At 47.5% G+C, this 20582-nt stretch overlaps 1 protein-coding gene across 1 annotated transcript in view; it reads left to right on the top strand.

The window, feature by feature from the left end:
- The window catches only part of pou6f2 (POU class 6 homeobox 2), a 41794-nt gene that overhangs the window by 2278 nt on the left and 18934 nt on the right, over positions 1-20582 (top strand). Inside the window, exons 2-3 of the mRNA XM_088282347.1 lie at positions 10284-10378; positions 13402-13618. Of these exons, the coding sequence (XP_088138473.1) occupies positions 10284-10378; positions 13402-13618 (312 nt within the window). The remainder of the gene's footprint in view (positions 1-10283; positions 10379-13401; positions 13619-20582) is intronic.

Genomic DNA, 20582 nt, shown 5'->3' with positions numbered 1-20582 from the left:
AGCAGTTTTTTAAAATATCCGATTGACACAAATTCCATCATGCACGTAAAAGGTTGTATTTTGCCGCAAAAAAACAAAACAAAAACGGAGCATTAGAGATTTTTGTAAGTGTGTGAAAATGAGGTGATGTTGCGTCAGTGTGTGTGCCTCAGCAACATTTTTCGGACTTTGTGACTTTATCGAATGTCGGCTCAGTGATTGGCACAGTTCAGTTGTATTTCACTTTTACATTCAGTACATTCACAACTTTTTTGGTGCAAAATTTTTGATTGAGGTACAATTTGTATTTATGTGCAAAACATTTTAATTGAATTATGACTTTTGTTACATTTCAGTTTATTTTTTCTAAAATTCTCAAATTTTGTGAAGAACATTTTGACTTTATTCCTCATATTTTGACTTTTGATCATAAATGACAAATATCTTGCATGTAAAGTAACGACATTAGTTGTTTGATCGAAATTTAGCTATTTTCAGTTTCTAAAAAAAATATCGCATAAAATGGAACGGAATCTATTCTTAAAATAAAATCTTTCTTTTAATATTCCAACATTAGCAAAACAACCCTTTTCCTAATTTCTGCTCCATATTTAAGCTTGTTTCTTTTTTTTAATTGAGGGCGGGGGTGTAAAAACTTGTTGTGAGTGTAGCAAACAGACGTCAGCGATGACAATTGAAGCGGCGTTTGCCCGACACAAATTGTGAACCTGCCGAAAGCGTGCGCTCCTCCAACTCCTCCTCCTCCTCCTCCTCCTCCTCCTCCTCCTAAAAGCTGGCCTGTGCAAATAGTCTTCCACTTGAGCTAACAGGCGCTATGAAGCACCGCAAACACGCCGCCGCCGCCTTTTATTCCCGAGCAGAAGTGCTGGACATTAGGTGTGGAAAGCTGTGGTTAGTACGAGGGCAGGCATTTGTTGTGTGATTTATTTTTTTATTTTTGGGGGGGGGTTGATGCGCGTTGCAGCTTTTGTCTTCACTCCTCAAGTCAAATCTCCCTCTTGCAGACATCAGCCGACAAGATAATAAGACACTCAGAGCACAATTCCACATTGTATTGGGCGAGCGCGGGCTCATCTCTTGTCAGTTTGCATTTAGTCTTGCGAGGATGTGACGCTTCCATCATCACGTTGTCAAAAGCGAGCCGGCCCGGGAAGGACAGCACCGCTCATTTCGCACACTTACTGTCGGCGCCAAATGGGCCGCACTTATGCCCATTGCTGCAAAATGGTGGGGTGGTTTTGCACAAGGTTGCCCACAAACACCGCCCACGGCTTTTTATTTGAATTACCGGGCACGGCAAGTCATACGGATCAAAACACACGTTAGTGCTAATATCGCAGCGCGCTTTTTAGGCTCCGTTTACAGTTCAATTGTTCCGTTTTTCAAGCTTTCAGTGTTCGGATGAGAGTGACATCAGTTTATGGCAAAGCGTGCCCGGTGCAGAGTGGAGTTGTTAAGACAGAATGTCAGAAAATTCCCGTGAGCAGGAAATATACGGTGAATTCTTTGAAATCAGAAAACAACGTAAAGACTAGCGGTGACACATATCGCAAACATGGCCGACATGTTTTGCCACCAAAAAAACGTACATTGCGCAATCACTTGGAAATATTTAGTCTGGCGCAGTTCAATTGATGGCATATTCTTTGAGTGAAAACTATTAGCCGTACTTTAAAGAAACAAACAAAAAAGAGTTATCACTTAGCACAGGAGTGGACAAACTTTTTGATTGGCGGGCCACAATGGGTTCTAAAATTTGACAGAGGGGCCAGACCAGGAGCAGATGGATGGAGTGTTTTGGTAACCTCACCTCATCGGAGAAAAAAAAAATTTATAATTTTGAATGAAAGTGAACAAAAGCATTACAAACAAAATATCTGTCTTTGACACACCAGAGTATTTAGAAAATAAAACAATAACAAGGTTTATTCATTTCATTTTTTTCAAGTTTGGCGGGCCGGATTAAAACGTTTAACAGGCCACGTGTGGCCCCCAGGCCGTAGTTTGCCCACGCCTGACTTAACATATCTGAAAGCAGTTGGCGCAGTTTCATGTTCACGCAAACTAATATTTTTAAGTCACTCCAAAAATCCCAACACGCTACATTTCGTTATATTCAAGGATGAATGTAAGACACATGAAATACATTTTTCACTTTGTCACTTTTTTTTTCTTAATATCCGCGACCCCTTTTAAAGCACAGACTACATTTTTAAAGGAATTTGGGTCTATTTGCTGCAAAAACCAATTTGGAGCAAACCTTTGTGGACTACACACACTGAGCGTCAGGCGGGAGTTGTTATTATTTAAATCATCAAGTGCCGCAAAGGAGTTGCGAATGGATAAAGAAAAGTGGATAAAGGCAGCAGAGGGAAGCGAGCTTGGTTGCAAGTCTTTTCCCCGGGAGATGGATCTCATTATGTGCATTTCACATCTCTGTGCATGCAAAGCAGGTGTCACACACTCACTAATGCGCTCACAAACGTGTAACACGCTCACGCGTGGTGTAACACATTTGCGGAAAGTGCAACACGTTGACGAATAGTGTAACACGGCGCTCAGACACGCTTGCTAATGCGTCCATCTTGGCATGAAGACGGCGAGCACTTGAGTGAAGGTCGTTCCGTTTCATGTCGACTTTGTGCACCAACTTGGAGGAAAGTAGGAAACAAATTGAATTTCAATATTAATTCTTTTTTTTTTTTCCACAACAGGAGCGTGCGCTTGCTAATCCAATCCCGGCAAACCTTTAATGTTTTGCTAACAAAGCGGCGCTGTCGGTGGCAGCGAGCTACAGTCGTGTTTTTTTATTTATTTATTTACTTTATTTTTATTTGAGGGGTGTGCGCGAGGGAGGTCGATGGAAGTGGGGGGGGGGTTGTTGTGGGGTAAAGAAATGACACGTCTGGTATTTGACTGGTGTGGCGTGAACCAGAGACGCATCCCGGCGGCCCGTGTCCTTCACCGGCCTTTTATTATTTATAACGTTGGCTCTTTGAGCAATGACCAGTACTAATGCGTAACCTTCTGTCCCGCCGGCTGATTCGCTTCCTTTGAAAGCAAAGATTGAGGCGGGAGAAGTGGGCGGATGGTGGATGAGGCAGGCGGGGCGCAAATAGCACGGAGGGGGGTGGGGTGCACGCGCAGGGGTGTGTGTGTGTGTGTGTGTGATCCAAGGAAGTTATTATGTTTCCCCTCTTTTATATCTCGGGATGTGGAATAACACCCTGATTCTGCTTTTCTCCAGAATAGAGTTATCGGCTTCAAAGCAATACTGTTTACACACACACACGCACACGCCAGTTTCTGCGGAATAATGTGCTGGGAAGATGGTCAAAATATTTGTTTGTTGGGAGAAATTAACCTCAAAAGTCAAACAAAACTCGTCCAGTCTGTCATTTTCCTCATGCCGTAATTTGAAAGCCGTTTGGTCAAATTGATTGAAAAGAACCGATTATAATTTCCCCATTAATTGTTCCCGCCACAAAGATGGCCGACCAACAATTTCTTTTTTTCCTCATAAATGTGCTTTCATTTTTCAGCACTCAGGACTTGGTGTTATGATGTCCTGAATTTTAATTAAAAATGATTTTCAAAATCTGTCACTTTGCCACGACATGCTTGAAAACGTTTCGCTCACCAATTTCACACTCCTCAAACATGGCCGACAAGCTGCTTGCCACAAAAAGGTTCCCTTTGGCAATATGACACAAGAGTCACCGTCTTGATTCCAAATTGAACGGCGACGGAAGCAAGCTTGCAGATGATTGTGCGCTTGGATTGCCTTTTTTTTTTGTATCGTTGCGTTGCCGTGTTGGTGGTGGATGACGTTTGTCAAATCCTCCGTTCGCCTCCTCTACTGTACCTTGATGTGAAACACGACGACGATTTGACTTGGGCACTTCCATCGTTGCACATGACACTGTGGAGCCGTTTGTATCAGCTGACGTTGTGGTGGCGCATCGCGCCGCAGTGATCCATTGTCATTACGGGCTTACGACAGAAGGATGGGATTGGGGGTCAGGGGGGGGGTCTGTGTGTGTGTGTGGGGGGGGGGGGGGGGCTTGCTTGGGCCAAGGAGGAGGGCGGGCTTTGAGGGACAAGGGCTTGAAAGTGGGACATAGGCAGCATTAGGGCTGCATCGCCTGGAGCGGCCCAGGCTGATGTGTCAGCCATGACATGTGAGTGTCTCGCCCACCACACACACACACACACACTTGACGGCGGACTATCCCTCACACCCCGCTGGCTACGTCTAAATGTCCTGCTGGATGGACAAAGAAGCCCCCAAAATGTGTTGTTTTACGGCCACGACACACAATGAAGCTCATGCCCGCTGATGGAATCGAAAGCCGTCGCCTAGCCACCTCATTAGGGACCGGCCGTCCGATTTGGCTGGAATTGAAGCCATAAAAGAGGATGTCGTTGGATGATTTGGAGGAATCGCTTATCGTGTACAATCATGCCTCGTTGGAAGCCAGTCAAATTCAAGACGGTTCATTTCTTTCCTTACTGAAGATTACGCTCAAATTTGGGAGAAAAAAAAATATCTTTAAATGATTTTTGTCGAGAGTGTTAACATGTGTGGACTAGAGTTACAATTAGGAACTAATCCACCAAATCATGAATTAAAAAAAAAATAAAAATCTAACCTCGCATGTACAAACAATAAGATTTTTTTTTTATTCAGTGCAGTGGTCGTGGGCTATCGCTCCCATCTTTCCCGCTGGAGGCCTGCGCGGGGCTGCGGGCAGCAGAATCCTATTTACAGCAAATAGCATTTAAGTAATGCTGAGGGAGGGAAGAGGAGGAGTGCCGGCGGAGCAGGCGTCTCCTAAAAGGCTTACGGCGCTCCAAAGCCGCTCTTCATCTCGCCCTAAAAGGATGAAGCATCATTTGGATTGTTATTTGCCTCATTCAACCCTCAGCTAATCAGCTTGACATTGCTTGCCGAATGAGGAGGACGCTCTGTAACGGATGCGCTCGGCTACAAAGTGTCCCGCGGTACGCGCGACGATGCGACACAAAGCCCTCCGTCGCCCGTTGCGCCCTCCTCGTCCTTTTCCACTCGCCATCACACCGGCTCTCCTTCTTGACCTTTGAGATGGGCTCGGGTGCCTCTTGTTCCCGTCGCCACTCCAGCGTCAAAGAGGGGGTGGGGAGTGTAGGGGGGGGTTACAGGTAAGAGCGTCAGGCCGGAGCACTCGCACGTCCGAGAGCCTTTCGGCCGGCCGGAGAACGAGAGCGTGGAGTGGCTCTCGTGCCGTCTACGTGCAGATCGCTCAACATCTGACGGGCGGCTTTTGTCTCTTGTTTACATTTCAACAAGAAAGCCATTACGCCGTCCAATCACGCTCACCTCTGCCCGTCCTTGTCGTCGTCCTCCAAGGGGACATTTACATGACACGTTCCTCGCATGCCAAGGCCAGATCTCGGCTTGTGGCTGAAACTTTTGAAGCCGTGCAGAACTCCGAACCAAAAGCACATTTCTTCACAGCAAGAATCGGTTCGAATGTTGTCATAAATTATATCAAAATATTATCTTGGGCATCTCCGTTTCGAAACTCCATTGCAGCCCTCGGTCCCGATAACGAATGAGTGAGTTTTCCCTGCCTAGCGCTCGAGATGCCGGATTCCCGCCGAGATGTCGGCGGCCTCTCGTGGCCTCTTGCCCCCGCCGCGGCTCTTCATTAAGCTAATGACAGCTCCGCGGCCGGCCCTATTGCGGCTAACGGCGTTACGCGACGCTCCCACCGGGCGCTATTGACTTCTCCCGGCCGAGCCTCCAAACTGTATTACTCCTCTCGGTGGTCCGGTGGGAACCGTCCGGCGCTTATTGGAAGCACATTATGCTGTTTGTTATCGTTGAGGGCTTTGGTGAGAGCTCGCTCGCGGTTACGCCCACTTAAGTGAATTGTTATTGCCCACATGGCGTGGAGAGTACGAGTTTTTGGAGACCTGAGCTGTCATTCGGCCATTTTTTTTTTTTTTTTTTTGCTTTGACTTGCAAGTGCAAACTTGAGATACGGGATCTGTCTAGTCAAAGTAAGAACCTATTGGTAATTCATTGGCAAGACTTTGAAAAAGGAGATCGGTCTGGACTAGAACATATGAAATGTTGAATTGGGTTGTCATTTGCTGGACTTTTAATGAGCATCTTTTTTTTTTTAATTGCGGCGGCATCCGAATTTTTGCCCCCCGGAAGAACGTGCCACTTGATGGTGAGATCCGCACGCGCCGCGATGTCGAATTCCCGCTTTGGTGTTCAACCCCGACTTCAATACACTCGGCCTCATGGTCCATTCTGTGCCGCCGCATGCGTTTGTGTCGCGCCGCCCCCCCGACGCCGCATCAACTTTTCCAGTACTGTTGACCAAAATCGATGGCCAAACAATCTGGGGCATTTGGCTGCGCTATTGACGGAATGTTTATCCTTTATGCGTCCACCGAGCAACACAAAGTGGCCGCAATCAACAGCAAAGGACACGTTTGATCACATTAATAGATTGTTTTTCTCTTTCTTTATCCATCTGTCAGCGGCACGACACGCACCCCCCCGGGGGGCTTTTTGGGGGGGTTATCTTTGGAGCATTGACTTCAATTCCCGCCTGCAGCCGCTTTGCACTGGTTTCTTTTTCACCGCTTTCCTTGCAAAACGTCCAAGCGTCTGCCTTGGTGGCGCCAAACAAGCAGCTGGCTGTTGTACAGATGACCACAAACTTTGTGTCCGATTCAGATTTATTGACCCGAGCCAAAATGAACAGAATTTTTTTGGGCGACTATATCCGTCAATGGCAGCGAATGAGTTCATTAAAAACTCAAAGCAGTGAACTGTCGAGGATTATTTGTCGGCGAGACGTTTTGTTGAGCGCACGAGCAGGTGGCAAGATGAAGACGAGCGCAAACATGGCTCGCCTCAAATGTTTTGGCACAAGTTTATTTTTACAAAGCTCCAACTTGATGGCATCATCTTCCATATTTCCGGTGGCTCATTTCTGCACATTCATTTGCTTTGTAACAAACGCCACCGCCGTAATTCGCATTTCAACATGTCATGAACATGTTGTGGCGTGCCCCTCGAATTCCTCCGGCGCGCTTTCGGTTTCGGCAAACGGTGACAATGATTGACAAGTTGTTCATCGCAAACAGCCGGCCACTTTGAAAGGCGCCATTATAAAAATGGTGCTCGGCAGCCCCGGCGTGAATAGCCCGCCAATCGTTAGCGGGCCTCTCTCTTGCCCTCCCTCGCTCGCTCTCTCCGCTACATTTGACAACTTACATAATGCCTTTCCACGAAAATAGCTTAAGTGTCACGGCTTCTTTTATGGGCAGAAATTGATTCATAAATGCAGCCAGGCGAAAACTAACCTGGACACAAAGCTTTCAATAACGCCCATTTTAATGTATGAAGCGGCTGCATTAGACAAGGTGGCATGCTGATTGCTTTATGAAATCCAGGCTAATTGTTTTGTGCCCGAGTCCTCGGGGCACCCTGCATGAAGACGCACACGCTCACGCACGTAAATGCACTGGCATTGAAAGTAGCTCTCCGGTGGCCACTTTGGTGATCAATGAGAGAGAATTTATACGGCGTTTGGAAACGGCGGCGGCGCCGTAAATGTCAGCCCCGGCGCTTTGCCACACGTGGCATGAGATCACGTTGCATTTAAATACATTTTCTCCCAAAGTGGCTCCGTGTTACCGTCACGGCCAGAAGACGATCTGCGGATAGAGTCGCAACATCGCCCGTGACAGCTTGATTTCGGGTCGCTTGTACCGTCGCCGCAGACATGAAAGCGCAAACGCCTTCCGTAGATTCAATCTTTCATCTTTTCATCATCCAAACATATTCCATTTATGACCCTCCCCGCCCCTCCTAACCCCCCGATCGCGGTCGAAGGCTTTCTTTTGACTTTGCATTCTGGTATTTATCTTCATCTACAATCTCTTTTCTGATCTTTTTTTTTTTTTTAAAAGACGTTAAACATGTATCAAGGTTTTGATCATAAAAAGATCATTCCAGATGGACTGGCTGGCTAACTTGCCGAAGGAATTCGGCCCTGCGTGTCAGGGGCACAGGTATTTATTTATTATTGATCTCTTCCCAGCCAATAAACATGTTAACCTTGCTGAAATTGTGAAGAGGCATCGAGGAATCCTTGGATCAGAGATGATGCTTTCGACGCCGCCGCCATCGTCATTGATGTTTTCGTGATTTGAAAATGAACGTTTTTCATTTGGATAATTGCCTTTTGTGGCCGCGCTTTGATGCTAATGAGATAATTGGATGGCGTGAAATGTCCACGGCAGATATCGAGTTGCATTTGTCAAAAAAAACACAAAAAAAAACGCTTGAACAAACCTCCACAAACTTATTTATTTCCATTTTTAATTAGTTAGCAACAATTAAAAGAATAATTTTTTTTATTTTATTTTTTTTTTTTTATAGAAGATTTAGAATTTTTTTAATTGAAAAGAACAAATTTTGCATTCATTCAAATGGAGTCGAATTGTTCTTAAGCGCCGGGTGGGTCTGCTGTATTGGCGGAAATAATTGGTGAAAGGAGACGCGCTTGTCAAAAAGCGTCCTCCTCGCTGCGGACGTCCACCGAGAGCCGGCGGTAGAAAACCAGCGAGAAGAAGAAACAAGCAAGCGAGCGTCTCCCCGTGGGCTAGCGCATGCGACGCTTGAGGTTCATGTGACGGGTCACGCCATTCACCAATTATTCGGATTTTATGGGGGAAGATGAAATGATTTTGAGTTGAAAATGCCTCGCATAAATATACTTGACAGGCAACGAGATCTCGCCGGTCAACTTGGAATTCAATGGTACGTTTGATCAGGCTCGCTTTGTTCAAAATGAAGACAAAAGAAAAAAAAAAATTCAGCCTTTAAAAGCTGCGATAATCCATTTAGCAAAATCAATCCTGATGCTGAAAGGTGATTTTGTTTTGCTCGCCATTCATTGCCGGTGTGCTGCTCTTTAACAAGGGTGTGTGGCTTTCAGTCACATTTGCGCACGCTTGACTTCACTTCCCCCCGCAGACTCCACTTTATTCCCCGGGAAGGGAAAAAAAAATAAAAAGAGCCGCTGTGTGAAATGTGAAGATGACGCGCAGCTCTCGTCGGGCCTTTCGCGTTGGACGCTGAAAGCTCTTCTCGTCGTCTTTGCAAAAACGCGGCGCATGTGCAGTAAACAAGTGAGCGGGGAACATCAGTCAGGCCGGCAAAGCAAAACAAAACTAGTCTTCTTTTTTTTTTTTTTTTTGCTTTGTCTCGCACATCAAAGCAGAAACTTGCCGAATGTCCTTTCATGACTGCCGTCATTAGCAGGAGGATAAAAAGAAATTAAAAAAAAAAAAACCTCAGAGATAAAAAACAAAAGGTCTCTCAGAATGACGCTTTGGATCAACGTCGCGATTGCAAAGCAACCTTACGCTTTTCATCCAAAAAAATCGTAGACGGGAGAGATCCGGATTTTAGAAAAAAAGTTTTAGATGGCCAAAGAGTCTTTTTGATCTATGGGACTTCCAAATGTCTCCTAAACAACGTTTCTGAATTTTTTTTTAATAATTCATTTTTAAATGACAGAGCATGAAAAGATGTCAAAAGTGGCCAACGAATGCAAACGGGATCCATTTCGGAAAGGAAGACCGATGCCGTTTCCAGATCGCAACTTCTTTGCCTTATGGGGAGTTGACGATGTCATCAAGCGACATTCTTGATGCTGGATAAACGAGGCCTTGCTGAAATGTGAAAAAAATTTGCTTCCACCTGTTTAGTGACGATGCTGAGTTGTTGATAATTGATCATTTTAGACGTGCTTCCTGGAAATATTTGCTCCAAATTTTCCTGCCAGACTTGTCAAGCTTGAGTGTCCGAGCACTTTCATGATCATGCTGGTTCTCCGTCAGTGGATTAAGCCGCCGCCCCCCCCCCTTCGTCGTGGGGGCCCATTGTGCGCCTCCCCGTGCAGCCGGCGCCGGGGAGGCAAGCGGGATCACGCGGGTGATACTCTCTCATGTAAATGGCGGAATAATACGCTCGCCATCTCTCAGCGCTAATTGAGGCCAACGGGGACCCGCCGGCACGCGTCCGCCACTCAGCTCATTTGTTCAGCACGGCGGCGCTTATTGATGAAACGCTTAAATAGAAATTAGGCAGCGGCTCGCCACCCTTGCCCGGGCTTCCCCCGCCTGTCGTTGTGTCGTCGGCACGCTCGAGCAATGCGCACCCCCTTCATGGCTTTGACCTCTTTTTTGTTTTTTATGTTCCACGGCAGGAGCCCACGAAAGTTCGGACATCAGCGGCAGTCCCTCGGAGCTGAGTCAAGTGGGCCAGTCGCACCCGGCCTACGCGGCCGCCATGGGGCCGCAGGTCAGTCAAGCGCTTTTTCTGCGCGTCTTTTGCGCTTTCCAGTCAAACAATTTAGCGATTTAACTAATCAATTTTCAAATAATCTTTTTAGTTTATAGTTATAGTTTATTCCACAAAGTATGTTTTTTTTTTTTTTTGCTGAACATAAAAAAGGCACGCAAAAATGTTTTTCAAAGAACCCCAAAATGTCTCCAGTTGTTTTTATTTATTTATTTTTTATTTTTTACTTTTTATCCAAAGCCCAAAGAACATTTTTTTGTTTTTCTTATTAGTAAAAATCTGTTTTTTTTTCACCCAAATAAAACATTTCTGTTTTTGCTTTTGTTTGTTTGAATTAAAAACAAATAAAATTTGAGATATTTGAGCAATTTTTCAAAAGTACAGCATGTGTATGTATCGGTAAATGTTGAATGTGATTTTTCTTTTTTAAATTGTTCTTTGTCCAAAACAAATTTTCAAAATCATCTCCAAAATATTGTCGCCTTTTGTGAGCATTTTGTCTTTGCAATGCACAAAATTGTTGTTGTTCATATGTTGAAGTCGATTTCCATGTTTCTCGATTTTTTTGTATTTTTTTATTTATTTATTTTTTTTTTTCTGTGTAATGAACAACTTCCGCCGGAAGAGCCTCCGTCAATGTAGCATGCTGAATAATTGGTGGCGCCAATGTGCCGGAACGAAGCTCAACAGGTCAGGCCCTGCCTTTTAAAGTCACACGCATTCAGTCACAGATGCTACAGTGCCGTCGAATGTGTTAATGGCGACCACAAGTGGACAAAAAGAATAAAATGGAAGTCCCAAAAATGGCACCTCGGCATGACATTAGAATGTAGCGTTGACGGAACAAACGAGGTCTAGTCCAAGCACTCGTCTGTGCACGTACGTCCACCTGCCGCCTCACTGAGGTGCGAAATGAAGAGGAGGAAAGCAAGCAGCGCTCACCAGCCGCCCGCCGTCTAATATATGAACGTTGTCAGGCCGGGCCGACCCGCGTCAAGCAAACACTTTGGAGAAACAAAGGCGCTCTACCCAATTCTCCTCTTGCCAGATCAATACCTTTGATAGATTTCCCGCTTCCGAGCCGGATATTGTGGGACAGACCATTATCCGTCGCTAGTTTTGCCAACGTGAATCCACCTTGCCGTGTGTTGGCGCCGCCGTCGCCACGACTCGCCTGCAGTTAGTGTGACAAAAGTCTGCGATCTGGACCATTACGGGCAATTTCTCAGTGGCCGACGCCGGAGCCTCCTCACACCCCCGATGGGCCCCGTCTCGTGTGCGTGCGTGTGAGCCCCCCAGGAGACCACTTGTCATCAGTCAGCTGTCAGGCATGCCGAGTGCGACGGCACGGCCAGGAAATCGCTTGCCAAACGGAAACGGGCGCCACTTGCATTTGCAGCTTTTCTTGAGAAACGACGCACCCTAAAAATACGTTTTGTGGACCATTACAGGAAGTTGAAGTCACAATGATATATAAAATAGATACCCCCCCCCCCCCCCGTCGCCCATCCCTCCCCTCCATTTTTTCTATTTCACTGGCAAAATTCGGGCACGTTTGCGTGCATCGGACCAAACGGGGCCAATTTGGCCTTGGTGGAGGTCCGTATTGATACGCAGGTGTTATGTGGCCCCTCGTGAAGATAATAAAAAGTTGTCTTGCCAGCTCCTCCAAAAAGCGCCTGTGATGCTGAATAAATCAGGCCACCGTGTGATAATTGGCACATTGCTGTCGGAGCCCCGGCAATGTCGTTTCGTCTGAAAACGTCGAAAGAGCGCCTTTGATTCCACGCGCGCGCTCAATTACATTTACCTACTTGAAAATCTTCCGATGAAAGCGTGCCAACAAACAGGTTGCCTCGTTCTCTTTTTGTCTTTTGAAAGCTCACGGCAGGCGGCTCCTCATTTTTCCTTGGGTGTGGATATTGTTGTTTTGAAAGTGGCACGACCTGCCTTCGCCGCCGCCGTCATCGCAGTGACACTCCTGCAGCCGGGCCGCTCGGGTTCTTTTGTTTGCTGAAAACAGGAGCAGATAGATGACAGCGGGAGTTAAAAGCTGGCCGGCCGCGGTTAAAGCGGAGTTGCCGGGCCCAACCGAGCGGCTGTGGAGCATTGGAACCGTCAAGTCCAATAAATGGGCAGTGTGCGCACATTTTTGGACATGCGGAAAAAGAAAAAAAATGTGGGTGCGAACACACAACAGGTTGATTTTTTTTATTTTTTTCTCCTTTCTCAAACGTCTTCACTACAAATCACAACATTTGGTCGAATCCGTGTTGCGCATTGACTTGTGTGATGTGTTCCTGCTTGAACTTCCTCGTCAATCGAACAAGCTGGAGGTGCCCTCGAACTTTTGCCGACAACTCACTTGCAACATTTCATCTGCGTTTTGTGCCACTCGCTTAATTGCACATTTTGCTTCATCAAAATGAAGGCAAAGCGACATCCCAACTTCCGCCGCACTCAAAGGCGTCGAGTACATTTGAAGCCGCCTCCCCCTGCACGGCGCTCGCCTCCTTATAACGCTTCTTTTCCTCCACTTTTCTCGTCAACCAATCACGACGCGAGCGATGCTCCCTATCATCCGTCGCAAGAGTCAAGTCGTCAAACTTTTTGTTTTTTTTCTTTCCCCCTCACTAAGCGTTGCGCATTTGGCTCCGCTACGAGGGGATTTGTTCAGTGGCACGCAGCGTAAATCACAGGCAGGCGCAGAAATTCCCACATTTGATCTCGGCGAGGAGCGACGGCTTGAATGTGGTCGCCGTGCGGCGCCACGCAAAGCCAAGCCAACACGATGACTTGCGTGACTTCAAACCTTGAGTATTTTTTACAGACTTAAAATATTCTGTAACATCAAACACTTTTTTGGAATAAATTGCAGGTTTTTTTTAAATATTTTTTTTATTTCAATGCATTCTATGTTGTCTTGCTGTTTTTTTTGTTTTTTTTCGGCAGACATTCACAACTTTTGTCGGTGTCAAACTGTCGGCGAAATCCTGTTGAATTTGGAATGTGCTTTTCCGCAGTCGCTTCTGGTGGCCCAGCAGCTGGCCAACGCGGTGGGCGGCGCCATGTCCGGCGCGGCGGCGATGAACCAGCCGATCCTCATCCCCTTCAACGCTGGCGGGCACCTGGCCGGCCAGCAGGGCCTGGTCCTCTCGCTGCCCGCCACCAACCTGCAGAGCCTGGTGGCGGCGGCCGCTGCCGGCGGCATCATGACGTTGCCCCTACACAACCTGCAAGGTACGCCGCATACCTTAGGCTGTTTTCAATCAGGTGTGCAACGATTAATCGGCAACTCACGGATTATCGAATCATTGGAGGATTAGTTTGGAAATTCGATTAACCGTTTAGATACTTAATTTCATTTCAAATTTTAAAACTCGCCGTAATCTCACCTCATCACTAAATTTCTGGCTTGGTGAAGCAGCATGTGGTTCATTTTGTTGTGCTTGTCCGTCCTGTCCTGCTTTCATGCAAGAATAACTTAATAATTTGCCAATGTTATGAAAATGGGACAAATCAAAAGAGCAAAGCTGACATTGATAAAGGAGATTTAAAATTGTATTTATTTATTTTTTGCTTCTTCAGAAAAATCCCATTTCCGATTTTCTCTTCATTAAAAGAGTAATAAGATAAAGTACAAAAGTAGTACCTTTGATGAGCAAAAATCTGCAGCGCCGCAATAAAAAAAAACTAATATAAAATAATAATATAAATTCAGTCTGTATTAACAATAACGCTAATAATAGATTAAAAAGTTTTATTTCTAGTTATTTATTTTAGTTTTATTTGTGCAAAAAGAGTTGCTTCTCCAAAAGCCAAAACAAGCTTTTCTTTTGGTGGCTCTCGATGAGCAAATTTGAGGCATTTGAAGAAGATGGCCGTTGACCAGCATGTCGTTCAAAGTGCTCACGTCTTGAGTTTGACACCGTCATCGTTTCGAGAAGGCCAACCTCTCTCCATTCTGAGACGGACGCTCGTCAAACGGCGGCGAGACTTCCTTCCTTGCTTCCTTCCGAGCGGGTCGCCATCCTTCGAGACTTTGTCAGCCTCGCCTCAACCGGCCTAAAGCAACAAAGCGTATTAATTACAGGTCACCGTTTTGCAGTGCGGCGCAAAAGCACTCCTTTTCTCTCGCTTCTCCCTTTTTCGAGCTCGCCCTCATCCTGCGCTTCTGTGTGCCTTTGAAACTTTAATGTCCAAATGTTCCCTTTTGATCATACTTGTAAATGGTTTTCATTTTAATGTTTAAAACATTGTCTCTTTTATACCATTAGATTGAGCGATGGATGGGATGGCGGGGGGGGGGGGGGGGGGGGGCCACGCACGTCTGTCATGAATCTTGGATGAGTGCAGCGCACTAATGTCAAAAGACGTCCAGGCCGCATGTAAAGCAGTGTGTGTGTGTGTTTTTTTTATTTAGTTTTAGGGAGGGGATATTACAATAATGCCGGTGCAGCACAAAGTGCAGGGGAGGCAAAAGTGGACGGACGCGTGCCTTGAGTGTGGAAAGGCGCGTGGCGGCCTAATGGACACAAACATGCATAAATAACAACAAGCGCGGCTGGCGGGCAGAGCTTTTAATAAATCCCTTCACATGGATGAGAATGGCTCACATTGCCATTGGCGGGGGCCGCCTTCCAGGGGCGGGGGGCCTGCCACCGATTGACAAAACGCATCGGCTCGTTTTGAATGTCAATGTTATCGTTGGAAAAATGGATTCACGTGGCATTTTTGGGCTGAAAAGCAATCAGCTACGAGTTGTCGTCATAATACGACAGAGATTTTATTTATTTTTATGCCTGCTTGCTCTCGTCTGAGGCGATGCATTGAAGGGACCCGCGCTGACAGAAAGTGACACAAGTCGCGCGTGAAGCTAAATGTCTTGACTATGTCGGGGCCCCCGAGGCCACGCGGGGGCTCCTCCGCTCGCCGCTGTCCGAGCCCATCACGGCCGGCCCGGACTGAGTCCTGCTGGCGCGGCACCTCCGTCGGACGGCTGCCACGCTGCCCTCACGCGGCGACCTAATTAGTGTCGCATCAATGAGACGACGGGAGGGGGCGGAGCCAGCAGGCAGTCAGGCCTAATGAGGCGGCTAACGAGCCGCTAATTAGGCCGCTTGTCTTGCCTCGGATGCGCGGTGAACCGCAACGTTGACTAGCATCTGCTCGCTAACGCGTGCGCGGGAAGGAAGGAAGGGTGGAAATCGCCAAGTCATTCGTTCGCCGCTTGTAAAGCCAAGCTTCGGTTCGACGCAGCCGTTTCAGGCAAATTCCAGGCTTTGGAGTGAAAAACAAGAGACCACCACAACATTTTACACCCACCGACAAAATAATTGGGCGCTCCATCATGACACCATCACAAAAAGTCAAAGAAGTCGGCCATTTTGTTTTAAAGCCGAAATGGTCTTTGTACTTTGACATAGAGTACTTGACCCCTTTTTGCCAGTCAGTACCCGCCATCCAGCCGCGATCTCGGTACCGTTCCGGCCTCGACCCTGCGGCCTTATTCATAAAAATTGTTCCCCAGCTCTGCTTTGACAAACTCCTAAAATGAGTCAATGAGCTTCTTGACTTCCGGCAAGCTAGCGTGCTTTGACCGGTATTTCGGGGTTCCGCCATGAAAAAGGCGTGGGGGTCGTTACCTGATGGGCGCTAGTCGCAGCTTTAACTTGTTTTCTATTTGTTTGCGGAGAACCCGAGGAATAAGTTGGCGAGAAACTGAATGTTTGTCAGAATGATTCACGCGAGCGCAAAAAAAAAAAAAAAAAACTCCCAGTGAAACTAAACAAGGGAGAAAGTTATCCTTTGTGACAAGAGCGCGCACAAATCCGGCTGACTTCACAAAGGCTCCAAAAGTAGGTTGCGTCACACGGCAGCTCAGTAAACACTGACGACTATTACTACTCTAAAACATACATGAGTGCCAGACTTTTAAAAACGGGGCCTTGTTTCTTTTTTTTTTTAATGAAGTCAACTTTCCTCCTGATTTTCTAACAAGGAAATGGTGATTAACGTGTGCTTGTAAAACGAGCGGCATCAAAGCAAGCCTCAACAAAGTCTTGATCCGCCGACTCGTCTTCTCCGCACTCGCAGCTAATGCGAAGGCGCCGCTTGACTTGGAAGCTCGTAATAAGCACGCGCCGCCTTATTTGCCGCGCATCACATCAGAGAGCCGCCGAAGTTCTAATGGCGGAGGTGAGAGCGCCGCCGCCGCCGTTCGTCTGTACTCGGGCTTGCCGGTTTGAAAGGTCGGCATCCCACTCACCTGCCGTAATGAGAGCCGGCGTGGCTGCCAATCAAAGCCCCGCCGCCCCGTCTGGCGTTTTGATTCCGACGCTCTGCGGTGTCGCTCAGAGGTTGCGCGTTACAAATGAGGCAAATGGCTGCGCTCATTACGCCGCCTCAGGGCGAGCCCCCAGGAGGGAAGAGTCGGGCGGATGTTTTTTTTGCAATCGTTACACGTGTCAGCCCGCAACGCCTCCGACTCGGCTGACGCCTGGTACGAGAGGCCCGGCGCCGCCTTCTGCTCCAAAGCGACTTGCCAAAGACCAGAACTCTCTGAGACCAAGACGAGATGAAGACAAATCAAGACCAATACCATGAAATTTTTTTTTTTTAAATATGACGAGGTTAAACCACATTGTCTTGAATTTTTTTTTGTATTTAGAATCAGAGCTGGGCACTTGGCCCTTTTTTGCCTGTCAGTCCCCTGACGTCCGGCCGCGATCTCGGTACAGTTCCGGCCTTGACCCTGCGGCCTTATCCGTTGTCTTTTGTGTCCGGTTTATGTGTTGACAGTTTTTGGGCTTTTGTCCAGTTTGAATTTGAGTCGTTTGTAAAAGTGCTTCTACTTCAAGTTGAAGATGAGTGCGACCGGTCTCGACATGAAATCCAGACTCGCTTCAAGACCAAGTCTTGCCGTCTCAAGATTGTTGCAGCACCACGTCCAAAATTTCCGGCAGACTTTTGAACAACTTCACGGGCAGCCAAAAGCTTCTTCAGCCATCACGGAGAAACTTGTTGCCATTTTTTTTTTCGGTTTGTCAAAGAGAACGCAAGTCCACATTTCCTCAAGATGGGAAGACAATGGCGGGCCCAGTCGTCCCTTTCCCGCGCATTTGCAGCCTTCTCGCCTCTTTTAATGATTTAACCCGAGCCGCGACTCACTACCAAGCGAGCGAGCGAGAGAGAGAGAGAGAGAGGGAGCGCTCGGCATTAAATAAATAATGGTGATAAAATGTAGAGCTCATACATTTCAAAGTTAATGCGACTAGCGGCGCGATCGGAGCAGCTGCACACAGTCCTCCGAGCGCTAATTTGATTGATTTGTTGTGACAGCAGCCAAATAATTGAGAGTGAGAGGTGCTGCGAGCGAGTGAGCCAGCCAGCCAGCCAGCGAGCGCCGCGCACGCACCAACGCACCTCCGCCCTCCCTTCCCCGACTTTCTCGTCGCCCGATTTGTGCCACTAGTTTATTGTTTGCCTTGGCCGACAAGCTGCCTTTGCGACGACTCCCAATCAAAGTGTACAGACGAGACGTGAGGGGGTTGGAATCAAACAAGCGCGTTTGCACCCAGCCTTCCGCACGCCGTCATGCAAACACGCACGCACGCACGCACGCCCCCCCGAGACGGAGAATTTACTGCGCCGCGCCGCTTTGAAGCTCGCTCTTAGCGCCTGACTTGTTGCGGGCGCACTAATGATTTGTCTTCCATATGCGGCGTAATTGCGCGCTTGATTGTCGCGCATTATGTTTAACAGCATGCATCCCCAGATATTTGGAGAGCACGCTCACGGGCGCTGACGCGCTTCTCTTCTCGTCGCTTCTCTTTTCTCTTGGTTTCCTTTGCGAACTTTGCACCTGTTGAGGAGCGAGACCGATTATCGGCCGTGTCGATTATCAACACCGATATTTGGCATTTTGCCGATTATCGGCTCAGCTTTTTTTTTTTTTTTTTAGCTAAAGAGACGTTGTGGAGATGTTGATGAAGACAATATTGTTCTCTGTATGTTGTCGTGAAGTCATCTTGAAGGTGCTGCGATGAGCACCATTTTGAAGTTAAACGATGTCTGTGCTCGATTATGTAATCGTCGACGGATGTGATCATTGCTGATGATTTCAATCCTCGGCTGAGGCAAAATAAATTTGTGAAATGTTGAACTATTTGCCAGTCGGCCGTGTTGAGCTTGCCTTGAGATGCTAATGCTAATGCTAATGTCCCGGCGACAAAATCAATGTTGGCAGTGCTTCTATATTTTTGGCTTGTGTCTTAATCAAACAAGGCTATCAATCTTCAATACTGCTTCGACTCCACATTTTGATCTTTGTCATTTTGATCAATATGCCGTGGCGGTGACTGCTTCCTGTCTGGTGGCCGCCTCTGCATATTCACCCCAAAACTTGAACGTTTGCAGCAGAGGTCATTTTGGATCCCCCTTCTCCGGTTTCGTGGCGAGTCTGAGGCCACCCGCGGCTGTCGGCATATGGCATCGGAAAGCGACTCCGTCGCTAAAAGCCGTCTGCGGTTTCTAATTGCCGACCGGGGCGTCATTACCTTAATGAATGGGGTGCGATTGCTGAGGGGGGGGTGGATTTTATCAGTATCGGCGCGGCTTAAAAGGTCCCGGGAGACGCGCTATTTCTGGACCGGCTGCATCAAAGAAGGCGTTCCGACAAGACTGCTCCGTAATCTCCAGAGTTGTTTTTTTTTTTTTCATGTTAATTCACGTCGGGCGGCCTTCCTCAGGATCGTTTTTTTAGTGGCATCTGTGCTGATTTTAACAACGGGAGCAAAAACGTTACAATTTGGTGGGATTGCACGTTTGCATTCACGTACGAGGTACGATGTTCGGCGGTCTCTCACTGTGAAATTAGCTCTCGCGCTCGCACAGCTGGTGAAAAGACGCAGATCATCCAGCGGGGAAATAAAATCGGTCTGATTCATACATCCCATGGCTTGGCTCTTGGATGATGTATGGTTGCGGGCGCCGAATTTCATTTACCGCCGCTGCCCTTTGCTGAACCTGTTGCTAGTCAGCGAGCACGATAAGGCGCATAAGTAGCGAGCGGCTTCATTCATCATGCTTGGCTGCGGGGCTCATACAGCATGCAGCCGCCGGGCCACTAAAGGAGCCCCATCGGGATGCGCCGACAATCCATTAGAGGGCATTTGCGTGCCGTGGCGACGACACAACTTTCGCCAGGCGCTCCTGGCAGAAGCGCCCGCAGGAAGCCTTGCTTTTAATTTTTCTTTATTCGGATTCTCGCTCACCTTTCGGGGCCTCCTCCTCATACCTGGCACATTTCCCATTTTTGTGTGTGTGTGAGTGTATTATTTTTTTATTGGTCCTCCTAAAAGTCACTCTTGGGTCAAATGATCATTTCAAAGTTCTGCAAATTCACTCCTGACACCAGAAAAAAAAAGTGTCCAAAGACCCAACCCCCAACTTGAACAGGAAGTCGGCCATTTTGGAAAAAAAAAAAAAAAAAAGATAATTTTCTGGGAAAAAGGGTGCAAGGGTCCTCGCCCGCACGCGAGGACACCCTCCACTTGACGCGCGTTGCCTGCGGACGTCTCGCCGCCCGCGTGTGAGCTGCTCGGCGCCGCGCTCTATTAAAGAGCATTAATAATCACAAGAGGCTGCTTGTGCTTGTGCGTGTCACTCCTTCCACATCAGTGTAGCGCTGGCGGGCATGCGGCGCTGGCGTCAAAGTGCTTACACGCGCCCTCAGACGGCCAGCAAAGGGAATCGTTAAGGAGGCCCCGAGAATGCGAGGCAAATGCCATTGTTTGCGCTCATTTCATCCTTTTCTGCGCTTCTTTGCCAAATGTGGCTTTGCGTTGGCACGACGACGCTCTCAAAGGCGCTCGCAGCGCAACAAAAGCCTCAAGATGTCCTCCTCATCTGCCTTTGGATTATTTTCCTTCTGCTTCTTCGTACATGTTGACCGCCAGTGTTGTTTGCTTTTGCCTTTTAGCATGTTTCATAAACAAGCAGCCCTTTAATTTTTTCTTTTTTCTCTGTGGGCCTGAGTGGGGAAAGTTTGGACGTCCGCGCTTTCACTAATTCACAATAGAAAAGCAATTTAAGGTGAAGCCCATTGTCAGGACGACGCCTCCTTTTCCAGAGCGCTAAACGCAGCCTCTCAATCTCTCCCGGCTTTTACTGTCAGTCCAGAAAGCACTCAGTCATCTCTGTG

This window comes from Idiotropiscis lumnitzeri, chromosome 19, assembly GCF_059441095.1.
Source record: "Idiotropiscis lumnitzeri isolate Australia: NSW breed Sydney's pygmy pipehorse chromosome 19, RoL_Ilum_1.0, whole genome shotgun sequence".
In the NCBI taxonomy this organism is placed as follows: domain Eukaryota; kingdom Metazoa; phylum Chordata; class Actinopteri; order Syngnathiformes; family Syngnathidae; genus Idiotropiscis; species Idiotropiscis lumnitzeri.
The sequence above is the reverse complement of the archived record's forward strand: the minus strand, read 5'-3'. Positions and strand labels throughout refer to the sequence as shown.